This window comes from Heterodontus francisci, chromosome 45 (assembly GCF_036365525.1).
Source record: "Heterodontus francisci isolate sHetFra1 chromosome 45, sHetFra1.hap1, whole genome shotgun sequence".
Classification (NCBI taxonomy): Eukaryota; Metazoa; Chordata; class Chondrichthyes; order Heterodontiformes; family Heterodontidae; genus Heterodontus; species Heterodontus francisci.
Window position 1 is genome coordinate 2,191,573 of NC_090415.1, and position 23,376 is coordinate 2,214,948.

Here is a 23,376-nt window from a genome sequence, read left to right on the forward strand (position 1 = left end):
TGGGATCTTACTGTGCGCCAACCGACCGCCGGACGACAGGAAACGTGGAGTTGCTCCGAGACGTGCTGCATCTCGGGAATTCCGGCTCCGTATTCGGAGTATCTGAAAGAGCAAGGCAATTAATCCCGCTCCCCTCCGCCCTCCCCCGTGTCCCCCGCATATATTTCCCCCTTTGAGCGTTTATCCGATTCCCCTTTTGAGAGCTGCTGGAGATTCCCCCACCGCCCAGACCGCACGGCTCACCGCGTCAAAGAAACCGCGTTGAGTAAATTCTCCGTCGATCGTTTTCTCCATCCGTCCATCTCTCTCTGTCGTCTGTGAAACCCCAAAGTCAAAACGACCAACCCTGGGCACTGTCTCTCTGTCAGGCGGCCGATCCCAATAGTCGGGCACTGGGTTCCAGGAATGCATGGGCTCCGGATGCCCGCGCTTGCTCTCTCTCTCTCTCTCTCTCCATCTCTCGGAGGACCAAGCATTTGTAATATGACAGTCCGCAGGCTAACTGCATTCGTTGCACACGCGCAAGCTAAGCATTCAGGGTCGTTTCAAAGTCCTCATATTTCTCGATAAAGAGCGAGGTATTCATGAGGGTCTTAAAGGAGGAGAGAGACGGTGAGGCGGAGAGGTTTAGGGAGGGAATTCCAGAGCTCGGGGCCCCCGCCGGGGCAGCTGAAGGCCGCCAATGGGTGGAGCGATGGGAATCAAGGGGATGAGAATTGTGGGGCTGGAGGAAGTTACAGAGATAGGGAGGGAGGGGGCGTGGCAGGACGACGTGACGAGCAGGGGTCCGGGGCAAGGGGTGGAGAGGCAGGGTTGGACTGGCACCTCCGGGGCAGACGGGGACGGGGTGCGACGGCGGGCCGCGGGGCCTCGGGTGTCGGCGCGAGCGGGCCTGCGCCGTCGTGGTGCGTGCGGCAGTGGGCCCGGAGGGTGGAGGCCTGGGCGAAGGTGCGGCCGCAGTCGGCGCACCAGAAGGGCCTCTCGCCGGTGTGGACCCGCAGGTGGGCCAGCAGGGCGGAGGAGACGGGGAAGGCCCGCGGGCAGTGCGGGCAGGGGTACGGCCGCTCGCCGGTGTGGTCCACCCGCCGGTGCCGGGTCAGCGAGCCCGAGGTGAGGAAGCGGCGGCCGCAGTCCGGGCAGGGGTGGGGCCGCTCGCCGCTGTGCACCCGCTGGTGGTACTTGTGGGAGGCGCGGTGGGCGAAGGTCTTGGGGCAGAGGGGGCAGCGGAAGGGGCGCTCGCCGGTGTGGACCCGCAGGTGGACCCGCAGGGCGCAGGCCTGGGCGAAGCGGGCGTCGCAGCTGTGGCAGGCGTGCGGGCGCTCGCCCGTGTGGCGGCGCTGGTGCAGCCTCAGGGAGGCCGAGCGGCTGAAGGCCCGGGGGCACTGCGGGCACCGGTAGGGCTTCTCGCCCGTGTGGACGCGCAGGTGGTAGGTGAGCGAGGAGGAGGCCGCGAACCGGCGGGGGGCACTTCGGGCACTGGTAGGGCCCGCTCGCCCGTGTGCACCCGCAGGTGGGCGGTCAGGGAGGTGCAGCGGCTGAAGGACTTGGCGCAGTGCGGGCAGGCGAAGGCCCGGCGGCCGGCGGCGTGCGTGCGGCGGTGGGAGGCGAGCGAAGACGCCTGGCGGTAGCGCTGGCCGCACTGGGGGCACTCGAAGGGCCGGGGCTCGGCGTGGAGCTGGCGGTGGAGCAGGGAACTCTGTCGACGCCAGGAAGGTCCGGGAGCAGTCGCCGCACTTGAAGGGCCTCTCGGGCAGGTGGGTGCGCCGGTGCCCGGCCCAGGGCCGCCGAGTCGGCGAACCGCCGGGCGCACTGCGGGCACGGGAAGCCCTTGCCCTCCGGGTGCACCCGCAGGTGGCCCAGCAGCGAGGCCCGGGTCCGGAAGCTGACCTGGCAGTGGGGGCACTCGTGCCCGCCGCAGCGGTGCCCGTCCAGGGACGCCCGCCGGCCGAAGGTGCGCTCGCACCGCGGGCACCGGTGGCGGGCCGCCCGCCGGTGGGCCAGCTGGTGCTTCTTCAGTGAGTAGGAGTGCGCCAGCGTCCTGGGGCATTCGGGGCACGGCAGCCGCTTGCGTTTCCTGGCGCCTCCCGGAGCCCCTCCTCCGCTGGCGGCGGGGGTCCCCTTGGCCGCCGCGGCCGGTGCGGGTATCTTACGGCCGCTCCGCAGGGTCCGGAAGCTTCCGTCGGACGGCGCTGGCTCGGCCCGGGGCTTCATCACTCCTGAGATCCGCCTCCTGTTTAAAAACAACGGAGAGTTTTAGCACCGCCGACAGTGGCGCCCCAAACAGCGCCGGGATCGAGGCTGCAGTGGCCTCGGCGCGGGGTGGGGCGGGGGGGGGGGCGAGAGTCTGAACAGCCAGCGGTCACGGTCCATATCGGGCACCGACGGCGCAGGGTGGGACACAGGACGGGGGGGAACCCCCTCCCTGGGCAGATTTGAGGGAGCTAAGAAAGAAGGGCCGACCAAGCAGGACCTCGAAGAGGTGATCTGCGGTTTACTCAAGGTGGTACACGTGGGCCGTCACAGGAAGAGGAGGGGGGAGCGGATGGAACGCGTGGCTGGAGAGATGGCACCGGAGGGAGGACACTGGGGAATTGGGAGCGGCTCCGGTGACTGGGTGGGGAGGGTGGAGGGAGAGGACCTGCAAAGGCAGAATGGGTTGCACTTGAAACAGAGCGATGTCCTCTCGCGGGGTGGGGCGCTTTGCGAATGCAGCCGGGGAGAGTTTGGACTTGGCATGGGGGAGGGGGGGGGGTGTTGTGCGGGAATGAGGACGTAGCATTACAAAGGAGAAATAAGACGCGCGGAACGCTGGCAGAGACAGATAGCCCTCAGGTAGGAAACAAGTCAGGCATCTGGTGGGGTCAGAGTTCAGCGGCTGACTGTGCACGCCAGTGAATGCCCAATGAGGACGGTGAGCTGCAGGCGGAGGTGGCCCACGTGGGAGTACGATGCCGTGGCGTTAAGAGAGGCAGGACTGCGTACGAGATATTCCCAGATGCAAGGCGTTCACGAAAGACAGGATGCAAGGCGTTCACGAAAGACAGGGAAGGAAAGAAAGGAGGAGGGGTGGCAGTATTGTTTAAGGAGAACACGGTGACACGACTGGGTGTGTTCGATAGCGCAACCAACAGGTGGGCAAGATACAGAGGAACAAACTTACAAGAAAATTACAGAGAGGTGTAACATTAGAGTGTAGTGATAATGGGGGACTTGAATTATCCTATTGGATAGTAGCAGTGCGAAGGGCAGAGAGGCGCAAAGGGTTCTAGAGAGTGTGGGGAGTGTCGATCTGGATTATGGAGATCAAGTCCTAGAGTATATACATCTCCCTCCGACAGTGCAGCACTCCTCAGTACTGACACCGGGAGTGTCGGTCTGGATTATAGAGATCAAGTCCTAGAGTATACACATCTCCCTCCGACAGTGCAGCACTCCCTCAGTACTGACACCGGGGAGTGTCGGTCTGGATTATGGAGATCAAGTCCTAGAGTATATACATCTCCGTCCGACAGTGCAGCACTCCCTCAGTACTGGCACCGGGGGAGTGTCGGTCTGGATTATGGAGATCAAGTCCTAGAGTATATACATCTCCCTCTGACAGTGCAGCACTCCCTCAGTACTGACACCGGGGAGTGTTGGTCTGGATTATGGAGATCAAGTCCTAGAGTATATACATCTCCCTCCGACAGTGCAGCACTCCCTCAGTACTGGCACCGGGGAAGGTGGGACGGAGGGAGAGCAGGAAGGGGAGGATGGGATTCAGAGTCCCAGGACTGCCTGCATTCCCCAGTTACACAGCAAACCCTCGAACGCTTCCCACCCCCGCCCCCTCCCCCAGTAGCTCTGCTCCGCCGTCGGGGAGCCCTGACCAGGGTTTATAGAACCTTTATCTCTTACCTGCCGGTTGCTCGGAGCTGTTCTGTCGCGTGTGGTCCCATCAGGAAGAAAGCAAAGTACAGATCTTCAGCGTGCAATGTTGTTTAGTTTGTCAAGCGTGAAAAGATTCTCCACTGGGAGAACAGCTGCATATTAAGTAGAACAAGCCTGTATTCCCTGGAGTTTGGAAGAATGAAAAATGATCGAACTGAAACGTGTAAAAATCTGACAGGGCTTTGACAGGGTAGACGCCGTGAGGCCCCTGCATCCCCCACCCGCCGGTCGGACAGTCCAGAACTGAGAGGGGGGGGGGGGGGTTCGGGAAGGGGGGGTCGGTCATTTGTGACTGAGACAAGGGCCCCAGGAACTGAGAGTCAGACAGAAAAGTAAAAACTGTGCACAGTTCCACTCTCTATATCCCTGGGTTAGACCACACTTGGAGCACTGTGCACAGTTCCACTCTCTATATCCCTGGGTTAGACCACACTTGGAGCACTGTGCACAGTTCCACTCTCCATATCCCTGGGTTAGACCACACTTGGAGCACTGTGCACAGTTCCACTCTCCATATCCCTGGGTTAGACCACACTTGGAGCACTGTGCACAGTTCCACTCTCCATATCCCTGGGTTAGACCACACTTGGAGCACTGTGCACAGTTCCACTCTCCATATCCCTCAGTTAGACCACACTTGGAGCACTGTGCACAGTTCCACTCTCCATATCCCTCGGTTAGACCACGCTTGGAGCACTGTGCACAGTTCCACTCTCCATATCCCTCGGTTAGACCACACTTGGAGCACTGTGCACAGATCCAGTCTCCATATCCCTGGGTTAGACCACACTTGGAGCACTGTGCACAGTTCCACTCTCCATATCCCTCGGTTAGACCACACTTGGAGCACTGTGCACAGTTCCACTCTCCATATCCCTGGTTAGACCACACTTGGAGCACTGTGCACAGTTCCACTCTCCATATCCCTCGGTTAGACCACACTCGGAGCACTGTGCACAGTTCCACTCTCCATATCCCTCGGTTAGACCACACTTGGAGCACTGTGCACAGTTCCACTCTCCATATCCCTGGTTAGACCACACTTGGAGCACTGGGCACAGTTCCACTCTCCATATCCCTCGGTTAGACCACGCTTGGAGCACTGTGCACAGTTCCACTCTCCATATCCCTCGGTTAGACCACACTTGGAGCACTGTGCACAGTTCCACTCTCCATATCCCTCGGTTAGACCACACTTGGAGCACTGTGCACAGTTCCACTCTCCATATCCCTGGTTAGACCACACTTGGAGCACTGTGCACAGTTCCACTCTCCATATCCCTCGGTTAGACCACACTCGGAGCACTGTGCACAGTTCCACTCTCCATATCCCTGGGTTAGACCACACTTGGAGCACTGTGCACAGTTCCACTCTCCATATCCCTGGTTAGACCACACTTGGAGCACTGGGCACAGTTCCGGTTTCCATATTATAAAAAGGATAGAGGGACACTGCAGAAGGTGCAAAAAAGGTTTGCGAAGGTGATTCCAGAACTGAGAGGTTATAGCCATTGGGTTAGACTGAACAGACTGGGGCTCTTTTCTCTCGGTTGTTGTATTTGAGGGGGGGGAAGCTGCATAAACACACGAGTGAGAAAGGAATAGAAGGACGTGTTGACAGGGGGGGTGTGGGAGGTGAGATGAAGAGGGGGCGAGAGGAGGCTTGTGTGGAGCAGGAACCCCGGCACGGAGCTGGGGAGAGGGGCCAATGGCCTCTTTCTGTGCGGCCGTCTCTGCGTATGTAAATCCATGGTCTGGTGTCAACATTTGCACCTTTGAACCAATGGGGGCCGTGGGTTCTTTTACACCCACTGGCTCACATCGCCCGCCTGCCCCAGTGGTATTGAAGCCACCTGCTCCGCCACCTCCCAACCTTGTCTGAATCTGCAGCCCCGTTCACCCTCTTTGGGCGCGGAGAAATTTGTGGAGGGGTCTTCGGGGCCGATCTGGGTGGGCTTTGGTGGCTCGGACCGTCAGCAGTCAGAGGCAGATAGCTGAAAGTAGAGAAATGCCGTCGAAGCTTTTCCGCCTTGCAGTCATCAGGACAGTCCTCAAGAATACCACAGTAATGGAAAACAACAGCTCTTTATCGCTGCTGACTGGCTGGCAGATGAACTCTGATTGGTTTAAATTTCAAGCGAAGCTCGGCAGTTAACCGTCAGTCACTGTAAACTGGTGCATTCTCCATGGCAACGCCTCTCCCAATCAGAGTCCACTGGCCAACCAATTTGCACTCTCTTCTCGTACGGCATAAAAGTTGTTGTTTTCCCTTTCATGGGTATTCTTGCGGGTTGTCCTGATGAGTGCAAGACGAAAATTCGCCCATATGTCTCTATTTCCAGCAATGCTCAAGTTCTAGTCGGGGGGGGGAAAGAAGGTCGTGTGGCGGATGCTGTGTATACGGATTTTCAAAAGGCCTTTGGCAAAGACCACATAAAAAGACTCACAAACGAAATTCAACCGCGCAGGACGTGGATACAGAACTGGCGAAGGGGCGGAAAGCAGAGAGAGAGTGGTGAACGGTCATTTATCAGACTGAGGGAAACCACACAGCAATATACCACGACCCCCTGCCAGAGGTCGTTATTGGGACCCCCCCTCCTCTTTTTCGATATGAATTAAAGACCCTGACTTGGGGAGACTGGGCACAGCACAAAGTTTGCAAATGGCACAAGACTCAGAATGTTGTAAGAAGTGAGGAGGGTAGTAAGAGGCCGGAGGAGGACGTAGACAAAGTGGGGAAGTGGGCAGGCTGGAGGCAAATACAGTTTTTACTCAGAGAATGATACAGAACTGGCTCGGTCATAGAAGACAGAGGGTAGCAGTGGATGGGTGTTTTTCTGAATGGAGGATGTGACTAGTGGTGTTCCGCAGGGATCAGTGCTGGGACCTTTGCTGTTTGTCGTATATATAAATGATTTGGAGGAAAATGTAGCTGGTCTGATTAGTAAGTTGCAGACGACACAAAGGTTGGTGGAGTTGCGGATAATGATGAGGATTGTCAGAGGATACAGCAGGATATAGATCGGTTGGAGACTTGGGCGGAGAAATGGCAGATGGAGTTTAATCTGGACAAATGTGAGGTAATACATTTTGGAAGGTCTAATACAGGTGGGAAGTATACAGTAAATGGCAGAACCCTTAGCAGTACTGACAGGCAGAGAGATCTGGGCGTACAGGTCCACAGGTAACTGAAAGTGGCAACGCAGGTGGATAAGGTAGTCAAGAAGGCACACGGCATGCTTGCCTTCATCGGTCGGGGCATAGAGTATACAAATAGGCAAGTCCATGCTGCAGCTGTACAGAACTTTAGTTAGGCCACATTTAGAATATTGCGTGCAATTCTGCTCGCCACACTACCAGAAGGACGTGGAGGCTTTGGAGAGGGTACAGAAGAGGTTTACCAGGATGTTGCCTGGTCTGGAGGGCATTAGCTATGAGGAGAGGTTGGATAAACTCGGATTGTTTTCACTGGAACGACGGAGGTGGAGGGGCGACATGACAGAGGTTTACAAAGTTATGAGCGGCATGGACAGAGTGGATAGTCAGAAGCTTTTTCCCAGGTTGGAAGAGTCAGTTACTAGGGGACAGAGGTTTAAGGTGAGAGGGGCAAAGTTTAGAGGGGATGTGCGAGGCAAGTTTTTTACACAGAGGGTGGTGAGTGCCTGGAACTTGCTGCCGGGGGAGGTGGTGGAAGCAGGTACCATAGAGACGTTTAAGAGGCATCTTGACAAATACATGAATAGGATGGGAATAGAGGGATACGGACCCCGGAAGTGCAGAAGGTTTTAGTTTAGGCAGGCATCAAGATCGGCGCAGGCTTGGAGGGCCGAATGGCCTGTTCCTGTGCTGTACTGTTCTTTGAGGAGAGACGATATCAAATAAATGGTGCAATTTTAAAGGGTGTGCAGGAACAGAGAGACCCGGGGGTGGTGGGGGGGGGGGGGGAGTGTAAGTAAATAAATCTTTGAAGGTGGCAGGACAAGTTGAGATGGTTGTTTATACAGCAGATGGGCTCCTGGGCTTTATAAATGGAGACATAGATACAAAAGTAAGGAAGTTACACTGAATCCTTTACAAAACACAGGTTCGGCCTTCCTCAGCTGGAATTTTGTGCCCCAATTCTGGGCACCGCACTTAGGAAGGATGCTAAAGGCCCTGGAGAGGGTGCGGAGGAGACTGACCAGAATGGTGCCAAGGCTGAGGGAAGGCTTAGTTGCCAGCATCAAAGATGGCGTCGCCCCCATGCCTCATGTCACCGCGGCGGATACCAGGATCAAAGATGGCGGCGCGAAACTCCCCGACACACCGCCGACGCGCAGGCGCACCTCCCGCTCATGAAGCCAGCATCAAAGATGTCGCCCGTCACCCGCGCAGGCGCACCTCCCACCTGGCCTCTTTTCTCCCCCCCCCCACACCCCCGCCCCCACTTATTTTGCCAGGCAGTTGACGTCAGTTCCAGGCAGCAGCCGGAAATGGCGGAGGCGGAGAGCGATGTCGGCGCCGCGACGGCCGAAGGGGAGGGAGACGCCGTTCAGACCGAGAGCTCACCGGGCGGGATGCCGCCTCCTTCGACTTCCACGACGACGGTGACTGCCGACGAGGCGCAGGCCGAACTGAAGAAGAAAAGTGAGAGCGGCGGCGCCTCCCGTCGCGGTCGCTCCGCTGGGACAAGATGGCCGCCGACTCGGGCCGGAGCGGGGCGGCCCCCGTCGGGCGTCACGTGGGGAGGGGGTGGGGTTTCGGGGTCGGAGGGTCACATGGGTCATTGACGTCCCGGCCGGCCAATCGGCAATGAGCGGCCGGCGCTTCTGTCCAATAGCGGGCCCGGGCATCGCCATCCTGACGACGGATTGAAGGTTAGGGCTGTCAATCAACCCAGTCAGCGACCAATAGGCTGCCGGGGGGGGTGGGAGTGGGAGGGACGGAGGTAGTCAGGAGGGGGTGTGGTGGGGTCAAGAGGAGGGGATGGGGTCAAGAGGAGGGGCTGTGGTGGGGTCAAGAGGAGGGGGTGTGGTGGGGTCAAGAGGGGATGGGGTCAAGAGGAGGGGATGGGGTCAAGAGGAGGGGATGGGGTCAAGAGGAGGGGATGGGGTCAAGAGGAGGGGGTGTGGTGGGGTCAAGGGGGGGGTGTGGTGGGGTCAATGGGGGATGGGGTCAAGAGGAGGGGTGTGGTGGGGTCAAGAGGAGGGATGGGGTCAAGAGGAGGGGGTGTGGTGGGGTCAAGAGGAGGGGGTGTGGTGGGGTCAAGAGGAGGGGATGGGGTCAAGAGGAGGGGGTGTGGTGGGGTCAAGAGGAGAGGAGGGGATGGGGTCAAGAGGAGGGGGTGTGGTGAGTCAAGAGGGGATGGGGTCAAGAGGAGGGGGTGTGGTGGGGTCAAGAGGAGGGGTGTGTGGTGGGGTCAAGAGGGGATGGGTCAAGAGGAGGGGGTGTGGTGGGGTCAAGGGGGGATGGGGTCAAGAGGAGGGGGTGTGGTGGGGTCAAGGGGGGATGGGGTCAAGAGGAGGGGGTGTGGTGGGGTCAAGAGGGGATGGGGTCAAGAGGAGGGGGTGTGGTGGGGTCAAGAGGAGGGGATGGGGTCAAGAGGAGGGGGTGTGGTGGGGTCAAGAGGAGAGGAGGGGGTGGGGTCAAGAGGAGGGGGTGTGGTGGGGTCAAGAGGAGGGGGTTGGCTGAATGAAGAGGAGGGGGGGTCAAGAGGAGGAGGTTGGGGGAGGGGGAGTCAAGGGAGGAGTCGGGTTAGATCAGAAGGGGGAGGACGGCAGGTGCAGCCAAATTGCGTTGGGGATTGTGGTGTGAGGCAGGCAGGAGAGCGGAGGGAGTGTCCGCAAGTCGGACTGGGCCGGGGGGAGGAGTTGGGGGGGGGGGGGTGGGGGGCTGGGGTGATAGAGAGAAAGCGGGGGATGGGGGAGCGGCCCCCTCCAATCACCTCTCGGCCTGTTCTGTAGGAGACGGGATGGCGAAGGGCGGTGGGAGGGTGGGCTGCTTCGGAGGAGGAGGGAGAGGGTGTTTTGGCCAGTCTTTTGCACCAGCCTCCTTCTAACGTGGTCTCCCCTCCTCCCCTGTCATGTCTCCCCTCCTCCCCTGTCATGTCTCCCCTCCTCCCCTGTCATGTCTCCCCTCCTCCCCTGTCATGTCTCCCCTCCTCCCCTGTCATGTCTCCCCTCCTCCCCTGTCATGTCTCCCTGCAGTTGATATACTCTTGAAGGCAGTGGGTGACACCCCGATAATGAAGCAAAAGAAATGGGCGGTGGAGAGGTGTCGGACCATCCAGGCTCTCGGCCAGTTCATCAAGAAATTCCTGAAGGTCGAATCTGCTGAACAGCTGGTAAGCACCGGGGGAGTGTCGGTCTGGATTATGGAGATCAGGTCCTAGAGTATATACATCTCCCTCCGACAGTGCAGCACTCCCTCAGTACTGACACCGGGGGAGTGTCGGTCTGGATTATGGAGATCAGGTCCTAGAGTATATACATCTCCCTCCGACAGTGCAGCACTCCCTCAGTACTGGCACCGGGGGAGTGTCGGTCTGGATTATGGAGATCAAGTCCTAGAGTATATACATCTCCCTCTGACAGTGCAGCACTCCCTCAGTACTGGCACCGGGGGAGTGTCGGCCTGGATTATGGAGCTTGAGGTCCTGGAGTGGGACCTTGAGCCTAACAGCTTCTGACCTCGAGTGATACTGACTGGGCTAAGCTGCCCTCAAAGAAACCACCCCCCCTCCCCCAAATAAACTCCCTCTGCGTTCCTGAACTACAGCGCCACTGCTGGAGGGAGGCTGTAACAGCGGCGTGACTGTTTACATAGGAAATTCGCATTGTGAACATGCGCGTGAAACTAATTTTGAAACACACGTGTTGCCGTTTTTTTTCTGCCTTGTCAAACCAGTCCCTCCTCTCTCTCTTTCTTTCCCTCTGTTCCAGTTTATATACGTGAATCAGTCCTTTGCCCCCTCACCAGATCAGGATGTGGGGACACTGTACGAGGTAAGATCGGAAATGCGGACGGAGGGGGAGGGGGGTGGTGACAGTCGCGATGGGGGGTTGGGGCGTGTTATTGTCTACTGGGACGTATTGGCGTCAGGGAGCATGTCGTCTTTTGCCTCTAGGAAGGAACCTGTGCACCACCTCTCAAAATCCTCCTCTCTCCTCCCCGCAGTGCTTCGGGAGCGATGGGAAGCTGGTGCTGCATTACTGCAAGTCGCAGGCCTGGGGCTGAGTGACGCCAAGAAGCCTCAGCCCCTCACCTATTCCGTCGAGTCGAGGATACGCCGGTCGGGACCCTCCCCGCCGCACCCCCCCCCCCCCCCCCCCACATCTCACCCCGTCCCTGCGGAAGAGAGACTGCGCCTGCCGTGACCGCCTTCCCCCACCCCCCCGACAGCCCCTGCCTTCTCCAGCAAGGCCTGCTCCGTTGACGGGCGGCTGGGTTGCCGTTCAGGATTTTGCTCGCTGACGGGGCAGATCGAGGGACTGACAGCAGCGCGGAGTCCGCACAGGGCAGAGAGTGTGATGTCCTGCCCCCCCAATCCATCCACCACCTGCATCGTGTTGTAAAGTGTGTCAGTAACATTGTCGACGGTCGCTGAACATCCTGTCAGTGCTTGCACTCTCTGTCTCTGTCTCTCTCTGTCTCTGTCTCTGTGTCTCTCTCTCTCTGTCTCTCTCTCTCTCTCTGTGTCTCGCTCTCTCTCCCTCTCTCTGTGTTTCTCTCTCTGCCTCTGTGTGTGTGTGTGTCTCTCTCTCTCGCTCTCGCTCTCGCTCTCCCTCTCGCTCCCCCTCTCGCTCTGTCTGTCTCTGTGTCTCTCTCTGTCTCGGTCTCTCTCTGTCTCGGTCTCTCTCTGTCTGTCTTGTTATCTCTCCCTCTCTGTGTCTCTCGCTCTGTGTCTGTCTCTATGTCTGTCTCTCTCTCTCTCTCTGTGTCTCTCTCTGTGCCTCTGTGTCTCTCTCTGTGCCTCTGTGTCTCTCTCTCTCTCGGTCTGTCTCTCTCTCTCTCGGTCTGTCTCTCTCTCTCTCGGTCTGTCTCTCTCTCTCCGTCTCTCTCTCTCCGTCTCTGTGTATTTCTGTCTCTGTGTCTCTCTCTCTCTCGGTCTGTTTCCCTCTCTGTGTGTCTCGGTCTCTCTCCCTCTCTGTGTGCCTCGGTCTCTCTCTCTCCGTCTCTCTCTCTCCGTCTCTCTCTCTCCGTCTCTCTCTCTCCGTCTCTCTCTCTCCGTCTCTCTCTCTCCGTCTCTCTCTCTCCGTCTCTGTGTGTTTCCGTCCCTGTCTCTGTCTGTCTCTCTGTCTCTTAAGCCCACCCACTCAATCCCAGTGAATGAAAATGCCCCTGGATGAATCCAGTATCAATGGAACTCTTTGCCCTGAGCTCCGATGTTTATTGTCTGAGAATGTGTGAGATCCGCAATAAACCAACTGCGTGCGTGTGAACAGATCTCTGATCGCCGTCCAATCACTTCGTGTCAAAGAAAACACTCACCACTTTGGGCCAAGATTTCTACATCCTTTCATTCAAAACGTACAACTGAGGACACCCCACCCCTCGCCAGGTCACAGAGGGGTGAGAGGTCACTGGACCGAGTGGTCAACTTATCGCGCGACCCCCGCTCTCCACCCCCCCCCCCCCCCCAACCCCGGGCTCGTTGCCGACGTCCGCAGTGCCAACTTGCCAACAGTGCCGTGTCCTGCTGCGCCCGCTCCAAGACTCAACAGGGCTCCTCCTCGAGCGAGCCTTCGCTGCCGCCGTCACCCGGGCCCACCGGCCCGTCGTCCGAGCCGCCCTCGACGGAGAAGACGGAGCGCTCCCACAGGAAGGGGGCGTCGTCCGGGTCCAGCACGAGACGGGGCCCCCGGGCGTTGGGGTCCAGCGCCCGCCTGGCGTACGTGAGCTGGGCGATGGTCTTGCTGTAGGCGTTGAGGCTGCTGACGGCCGAGAGCATGGCGCAGCTGAAGGCAAACCACGCCAAGCTGAGCGGGAGGCAAAGGAGGCAACCGTTAGACCCTGCCCCCCTTCGCCCTGCCCTTCAACATTCCCCTCCCTGTCCCCCCCCACCACCACCCCCCCCCTCCCCGATCTCTGTAACCTCCTCCAGCCCCGACAAGTCTCACCCTCCCTCCTGTTCAAATTCCCTCCGTGGGCCCCCCCTCGTTTCCTTTCAATTGTAATCTCCAACCCGATAACCACCTGCGTTTACATAGTGACTTTAACACAGTAAAGGCCCGTCACACGAGAGGTTATCAAACACAGACCGACCCCCTCCCCGCCCCCCCCGAGCCGTGTGACGAGAGATCAGGGACGGGCGAGCAAAGGGCTCGGACAAAGAGGGACGTTTTAAGGAGCGTCTTAAAGGAGGAGAGAGAGAGCGAGAGACGGGAGAGGTTTAAGGAGGGAATTCCAGAGCTGGGTGGGGTTGGGGGGGGTGGCGGGGGCCCTCCACCAGGGTAGCTGAAGGCACGGCCACCAATGGCGGAGCGATGGGAATCTTGGGGGGGCGGGGGGGGGGACGCTCGAGAGGCCGGGATTGGATGAGCCGCAGAGATCTCGGAGGGTTGTCGGGGCTGGAGGAGGTGACAGAGATAGGGCGGGGGAGCAACGATGGCAGGTTAAAAGCATTGGGGACAGCGGCTGAAGAAAGAGAACCGTGAATATGATCAGGGCATGTGGAGCGGGAGGGGATTTCGGGTGGGTGGCAGGGCTCGGAGATGGGAGGTGAGCCTCACAGACAAGGTGGGCTTAGAGATGGCATACTGGGAGGTAGGAGAGAAACGTGAGACAGATGCAACTCCAGGGTGAGGGAGAGCGTGAGCGTTTGTGTCCTCAAATACCTCTTCTGTGTGTACAGTGTGAACACTTAGGCGAGGAGGTGCACCTCTGTAGGGACAGTGTAGAGGGAGCTTTACTCTGTATCTAACCCCCCGTGCTGTACCTGTCCTGGGGAGTGTTTGATGGGGGACAGTGTAGAGGGAGCTTTACTCTGTATCTAACCCCCCGTGCTGTCCCTGTCCTGGGGAGTGTTTGATGGGGGACAGTGTAGAGGGAGCTTTACTCTGTATCTAACCCCCCGTGCTGTCCCTGTCCTGGGGAGTGTTTGATGGGGGACAGTGTGGAGGGAACCCTGTAATAGATGTTATACTTACTGGAACGACCAGCCATAATCCCAGGACTGCGGTTTCCAATCTTTCGGACCCAGGCTCACTGTTACGTGGAATACAGTGGTGAACATCATGTGACCAACCATTCCGAGGAGACCTACGAGACACAGGCGAGGAGACCAACAATGTAAGGCCAGAAGGACCCGAATGTGCGCTCTCCCGCGACCCAGCTCTGAAATCCTCCTTATCGACATGCCTGCCCGGGCACGTGACTATCTCAACCGTCAGGGCCGCAGCGTGCTGATCATTTTCCAGAGAGGCGGGGGGGGGGGGTGGGTGGGAAACGTCCCATCCCGGCAGCTGGGGAATTTAAACTCAAATGGATTCAATAAGTCTGGAAACAAAAGGGAGCAGCACTCACCCGACAACACGGTGAAGACGGCCGCGAAGGAGTTGATTTTCAGGCTGCCGACGGCACTCCTCGGGTAGAGTAGCTCCAGGCACATCAGGAGAAAGCCCAGGCCCAGCAGAGCGATGAAGAGAGTCTCCACGACAATGGCGAACCACAGCACGCCTTCCGGGAAAAAAAAAAACGAGTGAGGCCGGCTGTGCGTTCGGGGGACGCCTCAGATATCCCAGATATCCCACACCACACCTACCCGATGCTCCCGTCCCGCCCATGTCTCGCCGTCCCTCCCATATCTACATATCATCTCTGTTCGGGGTTCTGGGTGAGAGCTCTGTGGATCTGACGTTTCCCACTCGCCCTCTGTGACTGAGGTGTGGATAGGCGGGGTGTGCGGTGCAGAAACCTCTTCTCTCCGTGCCCTGACGTTAAGCCCAGGCTGACCCCCTCAGGCCAGTTCAAAGTGCAGACCGACGACGTACTTGGACCCAGCCGAATGTTTGCCTCTCCTCTCCTGCTTCTTTCAGAGTGAGCTACGTGGGTCCCCACCATAAACCCTCAGTAAAGCTGGATACGGAGGTTAATAGCAACAAAACAGCCCACCCCTCCTCCTCCTCCTCCATAATCCAGGCCGACACTCCCCCCGGTGCCAGTACTGAGGGTGTGCTGCACTGTCGGAGGGAGATGTATATACTCTAGGACTTGATCTCCATAATCCAGGCCGACACTCCCCCGGTGCCAGTACTGAGGGAGTGCTGTACTGTCGGAGGGAGATGTATATACTCTAGGACTTGATCTCCATAATCCAGGCCGACACTCCCCCCGGTGCCAGTACTGAGGGAGTGCTGCACTGTCGGAGGGAGATGTATATACTCTAGGACTTGATCTCCATAATCCAGGCCGACACTCCCCCCGGTGTCAGTACTGAGGGAGTGCCGCACTGTCAGAGGGAGATGTATCTACTCTAGGACTTGATCTCCATAATCCAGGCCGACACTCCCCCGGTGTCAGTACTGAGGGAGTGCTGCACTGTCGGAGGGAGATGTATATACTCTCGGACTTGATCTCCATAATCCAGACCGACACTCCCCCGGTGCCAGTACTGAGGGAGTGCTGTACTGTCGGAGGGAGATGTATATACTCTCGGACTTGATCTCCATAGTCCAGGCCGACACTCCCCTGGTGCCAGTACTGAGGGGGGTGCCGCACTGTCAGAGGGAGATGTATATACTCTAGGACTTGATCTCCATAATCCAGGCCGACACTCCCCCGGTGCCTGGACTGAGGGAATGCTGCACTGTCGGAGCTGCCATCTCTCGGGACGAGACGCTAAACCGAGGGGCCCCGTCTGCCCTCTCGGGTGGGTGTAAAAGATCCCAAGGCCGCTATTGGACGATGAGCGGGGGCAGGGGGAGTTCTCCCCAGAGTCCTGGGGGCCCGGTATTTATTCCTCAACCAACGTCACTTAAAAAAAAAAACCAAACGATCTGGGTCATTGTTGCGTTGCTGTGGGAATATAACAGTGACCTCCCTTTGGAAAGTCTTTCATTGGCTGTGAACGATTCGGGATGTCCGAAGGTGAGGAAAAGCGCGAGGGAGATGCACATACTTGGATGGAGGAGGGTGCGACAATGTTCGGCCCACTCACCGAGTTCCGATTCCGGTGTCAAGTTAATGAAGCTTCGACATTTAACTGGAAGAGAGAGAGAAATGCAAGGAGAGGCCATGAAGATCAAACCCTTTGATAAGCCGCAGGAAATTTACACATAAACACAGCGTCTTTCAAAAAATCATTATAAATGAGCACACGCCCTTCCTCTGCTTACACACGTTGTCTCCGACTCTCTCTCTCTGTCTCTCCCACTCTCTGTCTCTCTTTCTGTCTCCCTCTCTCTGTCTCCCTCTCTCTCTCTCTGTCTCTGTGCCTCCCTGTGTCTGTCTCTCTCTCACCCTCTTTCCGTCTCCCTCTCTCTCTCTCTGTGCCTCCCTGTCTCTCGCTCTCTCTCTCTCCCTCTTTCTGTCTCCCTCTCTTTCTGTCTCCCTCTCTCCCTGTCTCTCCTACTCTTTCTCTTTCTGTCTCCCTCTCTCTGTCTTTCTGTCTCTCTCTCTCTCTCCCTCTTACTGTCTCTCTCTCTGTCTCACCTCCCTCTCTCTCTCTCCTGTCTTTCTCTGTGCCTCCCTCTCTCTCGCTCTTCTTGTCTCTCTGTCTTTCTCTCTCTCTCTCCCTCCCTGTGCCTCCCTCTCTCTTTTGCTCTCCCTCTCTCTCTCTTTTCCCCCCCCCCACCCCCGTCTCTCTCGCTCTCTGTCTCTCCTTCCCCCCTCTCTCTGTCTATCTCCCTCTCTGTCTCTCTCTCCCCCGCCCCCCCGTCTCTCTCTTCCTCTCCCTCTCTGTCTCTCTCACTCTCTGTCTCTGTCTCTCACTCTCTCTGTCTCTCTCTCTCCTCCCCCGTCTCCCTCTCTCTCTCTGTCTCTCTCACTCTCTGTCTCACCCCCGTCTCTCTCGCTCTCTGTCTATCTCCCTCTCTGTCTCTGTCTCTTTCTCCCCCGCCCCCGTCTCTCTCTGTCTCTCTCACTCTCTGTCTCTGTCTCTGTCTGTCTCTCTCTCCCCCCCGCCCCCGTCTCTCACTCTCTGTCTCTCACTCTCTGTCTCTCTCTCCCCCCGCCCCCCCCCCGTCTCTCTCTCTCCCTCTCTCTCTGTCTCTCTCCCTCTCTCTCTCTGTCTCTCACTCTCTCTGTCTCTCTCTCCCCCGCCCCCGTCTCTCTCTTCCTCTCTCTCTGTCTCTCACTCTCTCTGTCTCTCTCTCCCCTGCCCCCCGTCTCTCTCCCTCTCTCTGTCTCTCACTCTCTCTGTCTCTCTCTCCCCCGCCCCCCGTCTCTCTCCCTCTCTCTCTCTGTCTATCTCCCCTTCTCTGTCTCTCTCTCCCCCGCCCCCGTCTCTCTCACTCTCTGTCTCTGTCTCTCACTCTCTCTGTCTCTCTCTCTTTCCCCCCCCCCCCCCCCCCGTCTCTCTCCCTCTCTCTCTCTGTCTCTCTCACTGTCTGTCTCTGTCTCTCCCCCGCCCCCCGTCTCTCTCCCTCTCTCTGTCTGTCTCTCTCACTCTCTCTCTCTCTCTCTATCTCCCCCTCTCTGGTATTCCAACTTTTTTTTTCTTCTTAATCTTCTATTTTCCCTCGAGTATAGAAGATTAACGGATGATCTGATTACTGTGTGTAAGACGATTAAAGGATATGATGGGACCGATAGAGAAGCTATATCCTCCGGGGATCGGGGGGGATGAGTCTAGAACGAGGGAGGCAGAACCTTAAAATATAGAGCCCGGCAGTTCAGGGGTGATGTCAGGATGCACTTCGTCACAGAAAGGGGGAGTGGGAATCGGGAACTCTTTCCCCCGAGGAGTTCAGATACAGATCAACCACAACCTAATTGAAAGGTGGGACACGCTCGAGGGAGGGGCTGAATGGGATCCTCCTGTTCCCGTGTAACAGGCTCGAGGGGAGGCTGAATGGGTCTCCTGTTCCTGTGTAACAGGCTCGAGGGAGGGCTGAATGGGATCCTCCTGTTCCTGTGTAACAGGCTCGAGGGGAGGCTGAATGGGTCTCCTGTTCCTGTGTAACAGGCTCGAGGGAGGGCTGAATGGGATCCTCCTGTTCCTGTGTAACAGGCTCGAGGGGGGGGGGGGAGAGGCTGAATGGGATCGTCCTGTTCCTGTGTAACAGGCTCGAGGGGGGGGGGGGGAGAGGCTGAATGGGATCGTCCTGTTCCTGTGTAACAGACTCGAAGGGGGGCTGAATGGGATCCTCCTGTTCCTGTGTAACAGGCTCGAAGGGGGGCTGAATGGGATCCTCCTGTTCCTGTGTAACAGGCTCGAAGGGGGGCTGAATGGGATCCTCCTGTTCCTGTGTAACAGGCTCGAAGGGGGGCTGAATGGGATCCTCCTGTTCCTGTGTAACAGACTCGAAGGGGGGCTGAATGGGATCCTCCTGTTCCTGTGTAACAGGCTCGAAGGGGGGCTGAATGGGATCCTCCTGTTCCTGTGTAACAGACTCGAAGGGGGGCTGAATGGGATCCTCCTGTTCCTGTGTAACAGGCTCGAGGGGGGGCTGAATGGGTCTCCTGTTCCTGTGTAACAGGCTCGAAGGGGGGCTGAATGGGATCCTGCTGTTCCTGTGTAACAGGCTCGAGGGGGGAGCTGAATGGGCCTCCTCCTGTTTCCGTGTAACAGGCTCGAAGGGGGGCTGAATGGGATCCTCCTGTTCCTGTGTAACAGGCTCGAAGGGGGGCTGAATGGGATCCTCCTGTTCCTGTGTAACAGACTCGAAGGGGGGCTGAATGGGATCCTCCTGTTCCTGTGTAACAGGCTCGAAGGGGGGCTGAATGGGATCCTCCTGTTCCTGTGTAACAGACTCGAAGGGGGGCTGAATGGGATCCTCCTGTTCCTGTGTAACAGGCTCGAAGGGGGGCTGAATGGGATCCTGCTGTTCCTGTGTAACAGGCTCGAGGGGGGAGCTGAATGGGCCTCCTCCTGTTTCCGTGTAACAGGCTCGAGGGGGGGCTGAATGGGATCCTCCTGTTCCTGTGTAACAGGCTCGAGGGGGGGCTGAATGGGATCCTCCTGTTCCTGTGTAACAGGCTCGAGGGGGGCTGAATGGGCCTGTTCCTGTGTAACAGGCTCGAGGGGGTGCAGGCTGAATGGGATCCTCCTGTTCCTGTGTAACAGGCTCGAGGGGGGCTGAATGGGCCTGTTCCTGTGTAACAGGCTCGAGGGGGGCTGAATGGGATCCTCCTGTTCCTGTGTAACAGGCTCGAGGGGGGGCTGAATGGGATCCTCCTGTTCCTGTGTAACAGGCTCGAGGGGGGCTGAATGGGCCTGTTCCTGTGTAACAGGCTCGAGGGAGGGGGGCTGAATGGCCCTTCATATATCCGTTTACCCCTCTGCCTTTTGAGGGCTGTGACGGTTCCCTCGCCCTCGCTGGCGTGGGGCCTCCCCCTCTTCCCCCCCCCCCCCGCCCCCCCCAGACCAGACCCTTCCCCTTACCTCCCTTGCCCTGCTCCTCGCAGGAATACCAGAATCCGGTGTGGAAGTATCGGAAGGTGAAACGGTCCTCCCCCGTCTCCCACGTGTAGTGTACCAGCCTCCGGAGGGTGGCGTTGGCCTGCGTGTGCGTGGCGTTGGCCGAGCCGCAGTTCTGCCGCTTGACGGCGGAGAGGCAGGGCGGCTTCACCACCTTGTGGGTGCCGACGCACCAGTAGCTGCTGCCGAAGGCGCAGACCGAGGCAAGGAGGCCGACCGAGTTCAGGACCACGGAGAGCAGCCGACGGGGCCCCTTCCTCACTTCCAGCCCCATCTCCCCCCTCCCCCGCCCACACCTCAGCCACCGGCTCGAAACCCTGCGTCGCCGGTGCCTCTGTCGATCGGGCAGGGCCGCCGAAACTCGGTGTACAATACTTCTGCCTCTCTCCCTCTCTCTCCTCCTTGCTGTGGAGCTGCGTTCAGCTCCAGCAACGCTGATCTCCAAGACTGTGCAAAGCTTTCAGGAGATCAAGAGATTAGAGGGAATCGCATTCCGCCCGAGAGCTCGGTGTCAGGGGGGGGGTGTTTTCGGATCCCCCGCGAGCCTCTTCCGCCCCCCTCCCCCTCTTCATCTCCCCGCCCCCGCCCCCGCCCATCAACATGTCCTTCTGTTCCTTTCTCGTGTACGGATAATAGCAGTGCAGGTTAATACAGGCGAGGTAACAAAGGGAAGCCGAGAACTGGGGTTCGGGTCTAGAGGGATTGGATTGAGAAGCAGGGAAGTGATGCCTCGAGCCTTGGTTAGACCATACTTGGAGCACTGTGCACAGTTCCGCTCTCCATATCCCTGGGTTAGACCACACTTGGAGCACTGTGCACAGTTCCACTCTCCATATCCCTGGGTTAGACCACACTTGGAGCACTGTGCACAGTTCCGCTCTCCATATCCCTGGGTTAGACCACACTTGGAGCACTGTGCACAGTTCCACTCTCCGTATCCCTCGGTTAGACCACACTTGGAGCACTGTGCACAGTCCCGCTCTCCATATCCCTGGGTTAGACCACACTTGGAGCACTGTGCACAGTTCCACTCTCCATATCCCTGGGTTAGACCACACTTGGAGCACTGTGCACAGTTCCACTCTCCGTATCCCTCGGTTAGACCACACTTGGAGCACTGTGCACTGTTCCGCTCTCCGTATCCCTCGGTTAGACCACACTTGGAGCACTGTGCACAGTTCCACTCTCCATATCCCTGGGTTAGACCACACTTGGAGCACTGTGCACTGTTCCGCTCTCCGTATCCCTCGGTTAGACCACACTTGGAGCACTGTGCACAGTTCCACTCTCCATATCCCTGGGTTAGACCACACTTGGAGCACTGCACAGTCCCACTCTCCATATCCCTGGGTTAGACCACACTTGGAGCACTGTGCACAGTTCCACTCTCCATATCCCTGGGTTAGACCACACTTGGAGCACTGTGCACAGTTCCAGTCTCCATATCCCTCAGTTAGACCACACTTGGAGCACTGTGCACAGTTCCACTCTCCATATCCCTGGGTTAGACCACACTTGGAGCACTGTGCACAGTTCCACTCTCCATATCCCTCGGTTAGACCACACTTGGAGCACTGTGCACAGTTCCACTCTCCATATCCCTCGGTTAGACCACACTTGGAGCACTGTGCACAGTTCCACTCTCCATATCCCTCAGTTAGACCACACTTGGAGCACTGTGCACAGTTCTGCTCTCCATATCCCTCAGTTAGACCACACTTGGAGCACTGCACAGTCCCACTCTCCATAATCCCTGGGTTAGACCACACTTGGAGCACTGTGCACAGTTCCACTCTCCATATCCCTCATTTAGACCACACTTGGAGTATGGATTTTTGGCAGTTTACATTTTTGTGTATTAACTCCTGGCATGTGGGCATCACTGGCCAGGCCAGCATTTGTCGCCCGTCCCTAATTCGCCCCTTGAGAAGGTAGTGGGCGAGCTGCCTTCTTGAACCGCTGCAGTCCATGTGGGGTAGGTACACCCACAGTGCTGTTAGGGAGGGAGTTCCAGGATTCTGACCCAGCGACAGTGAAGGAACGGCCGATATAGTTCCGAGTCAGGACGGCGCGCGGCTCGGAGGGGAACCTGCAGGCGCTGGTGTTCCCGTTGCGTCTGCTGCCCTCGTCCTTCTCGGTGGCGGAGGGCGCGGGTTTGGGCGGCGCTGTCGAACGAGCTTTGGCGCGTTGCTGCAGTGCATCTTGTCGATGGTACACACACTGCTGCCACTGGGCGTCGGTGGGTGGAGGGAGTGAATGTTTGTCGATGGGGTGCCAATCAAGCGGGCCGCTTTGGCCTGGGTGGTGTCGAGCTTCTTGAGTGTTGTTGGGGCTGCACCCATCCAGGCAAGTGGAGAGTGTTCCATCACACTCCTGACTTGTGCCTTGTCGATGGTGGGACAGGCTTTGGGGAGTCAGGAGGTGAGTTACTCACCGCAGAATTCCCTGCCCTTGTAGCCACAGTGTGGCTGCTCCAGTTCAGTACGAGCGACGTGGGCAGACTTGCAAAATACTGACACAATTCAGTGGAGCCTTACCGAAAAAAATAATCTCACTGCACTTTTATCTGGCCATTGGGGAGTGCAGGGACCTTTAGATTGTCGGCGCAGACGTTTTAACGCCGCTACAGGAAAGATCAAAGCCAATGGGGACTGTTTGACCCAGCTCAGACCCCTGCTTGCCTTGAAAGCAACGACCCTGGTCAATTTCTGTCGGAGGACACGTGGGGCGCGACCTTCCCTTTAAGAGGAGTTGTCCATTGCTCAGTGGTGCCGATTTAGGCGATTGTAATCGATTTGGGTTTTTTTTTTCTCTCTGCTTTTTAAAAAGCCGCAGAGAGAAAAAAAAAAGACCAAAAATCCAGTCTTCCCAGCAAGTTAACAGGTTGCTTTGGATCAGAGGAAATTTAAAAGCTTGCAGAAAAACTTTTCAAGGAGTTTCAGCCAAAGTTTTTTCTCTCTCTCTCTTGGAACGGTTGCAAGTTTTTGCAAAGAGATTCAATCTGGCACATTTCTGGCTCCGGAGAGGCAATTGCACGGGGGCACAAGTCTGGATTCCTGATTTTTACTTTTTTGCCCAGTCTGAAACCTCTCCACCTGACACTGGGCACAAACACCTCTGCAGAATCTTCCTGAGAAACACAAGAGAACAGAAAGAGAGAGAAGTGATTTTTGGGAGCATTTTAGCCAGCCTTCTTCCAACTTTGCAGGTAGGTTAGGTTCATGGGGAAATAATTCATTTTCAGTTAAGGGGCTTCAGCTAATGCGGAGAGACTTGGGTGAAGCAGTTCTCCTGAGAGCCGAGAAGGTTAAGAGGGAGATTTAATTGGGGCGTTCACAGTCAGGACGGAGCAAATGAGCAGAAACTGCTTCCCAGTGGAAGGGAGGGTGGGGAACCGGAGGGACACAGATCGCAGGCAATTGCTGAAAGAACCGGAGGGAGATGAGGAAACATTGACGCAGTGAGTTGTTGGGATCTGGGACGCGCTGCCTGAAAGAACGGCAGAAGCAGATTCAACAGCGACTCTCAAAAAAAAGGGAATCGGGTAAATACTGGCAGGGGAAAAACTTACAGGGAGACGGGGAGAGAACAGGGGGGAGGAGTGGGATTAATGGGGTCGCTCGTTCACATAGCCGGCACAGGGGCGATGTTCAGAAGGGGTTTAAAGGGTTAAGTTATGAGAACGGGTTTGCAGAGAATGGTCCTCTGTTCCCGCGCGTGTAGAAGATTTAAGGGAGGAGGTGCTGATCGAATCGAGGGGGTTTGAGATGATCAAAGGATTACGATGGGGTTGATCGAAACTATTTCGTGGTTTGGGGGACAGTCCAGAATGAAGGGGAGTGGCAATCGGGAACTCTCCCCCCCCGAGAAAGCTGTTGATGCTG

General features: G+C 57.5%; 3 protein-coding genes across 4 annotated transcripts in view; 1 reads left to right on the forward strand and 2 right to left on the reverse strand.

The window, feature by feature from the left end:
- LOC137356270 (zinc finger protein 271-like) overlaps window positions 1–2,370 on the reverse strand; it is an 18,087-nt gene extending 15,717 nt beyond the window's left edge. Inside the window, exons 1-3 of the mRNA XM_068022140.1 lie at window positions 2,351–2,370; window positions 2,057–2,230; window positions 738–2,010 (exon numbers count right to left, since the gene is read on the reverse strand). Of these exons, the coding sequence (XP_067878241.1) occupies window positions 738–2,010; window positions 2,057–2,230; window positions 2,351–2,370 (1,467 nt within the window). The remainder of the gene's footprint in view (window positions 1–737; window positions 2,011–2,056; window positions 2,231–2,350) is intronic.
- Window positions 2,371–8,366: 5,996 nt separating this feature from the next.
- Window positions 8,367–23,376, forward strand: part of atg12 (ATG12 autophagy related 12 homolog (S. cerevisiae)) — a 31,957-nt gene continuing 16,947 nt past the window's right edge. Inside the window, exons 1-4 of one of the 2 annotated variants that reach the window (XM_068022030.1) lie at window positions 8,367–8,559; window positions 10,119–10,255; window positions 10,854–10,916; window positions 11,089–12,357. In XM_068022030.1, the coding sequence (XP_067878131.1) occupies window positions 8,406–8,559; window positions 10,119–10,255; window positions 10,854–10,916; window positions 11,089–11,148 (414 nt within the window). In that variant the 5' untranslated portion in view covers window positions 8,367–8,405 and the 3' untranslated portion in view covers window positions 11,149–12,357. The other variant, XM_068022029.1, reaches the window with a different exon arrangement.
- On the reverse strand, window positions 12,560–21,693 carry LOC137356481 (germ cell-specific gene 1-like protein). The gene is made up of 6 exons (XM_068022366.1): window positions 21,582–21,693; window positions 19,457–19,939; window positions 16,070–16,114; window positions 14,437–14,589; window positions 14,061–14,172; window positions 12,560–12,890 (listed from the first exon to the last, which is right to left on the reverse strand). The coding sequence occupies exons 1-6, from the start codon at window positions 21,691–21,693 to the stop codon at window positions 12,629–12,631; spliced, it is 1,167 nt and encodes a 388-aa protein (XP_067878467.1). The 3' UTR covers window positions 12,560–12,628.

Bases quoted from the DNA above. Each gene is read 5' to 3' on its own strand.
- LOC137356481 (XM_068022366.1), bottom strand. From the start codon at position 21,693: ATGCACTGCAGCAACGCGCCAAAGCTCGTTCGACAGCGCCGCCCAAAC. The intron at 19,940-21,581 runs GTTCCCCTCCGA...AGCTTTGCACAG, and splicing joins GGGAACACCAGCGCCTGCAG to TCTTGGAGATCAGCGTTGCT. The intron at 14,590-16,069 runs GTGAGTGGGCCG...TTTTCCCGGAAG, and splicing joins GACACCGGAATCGGAACTCG to GCGTGCTGTGGTTCGCCATT.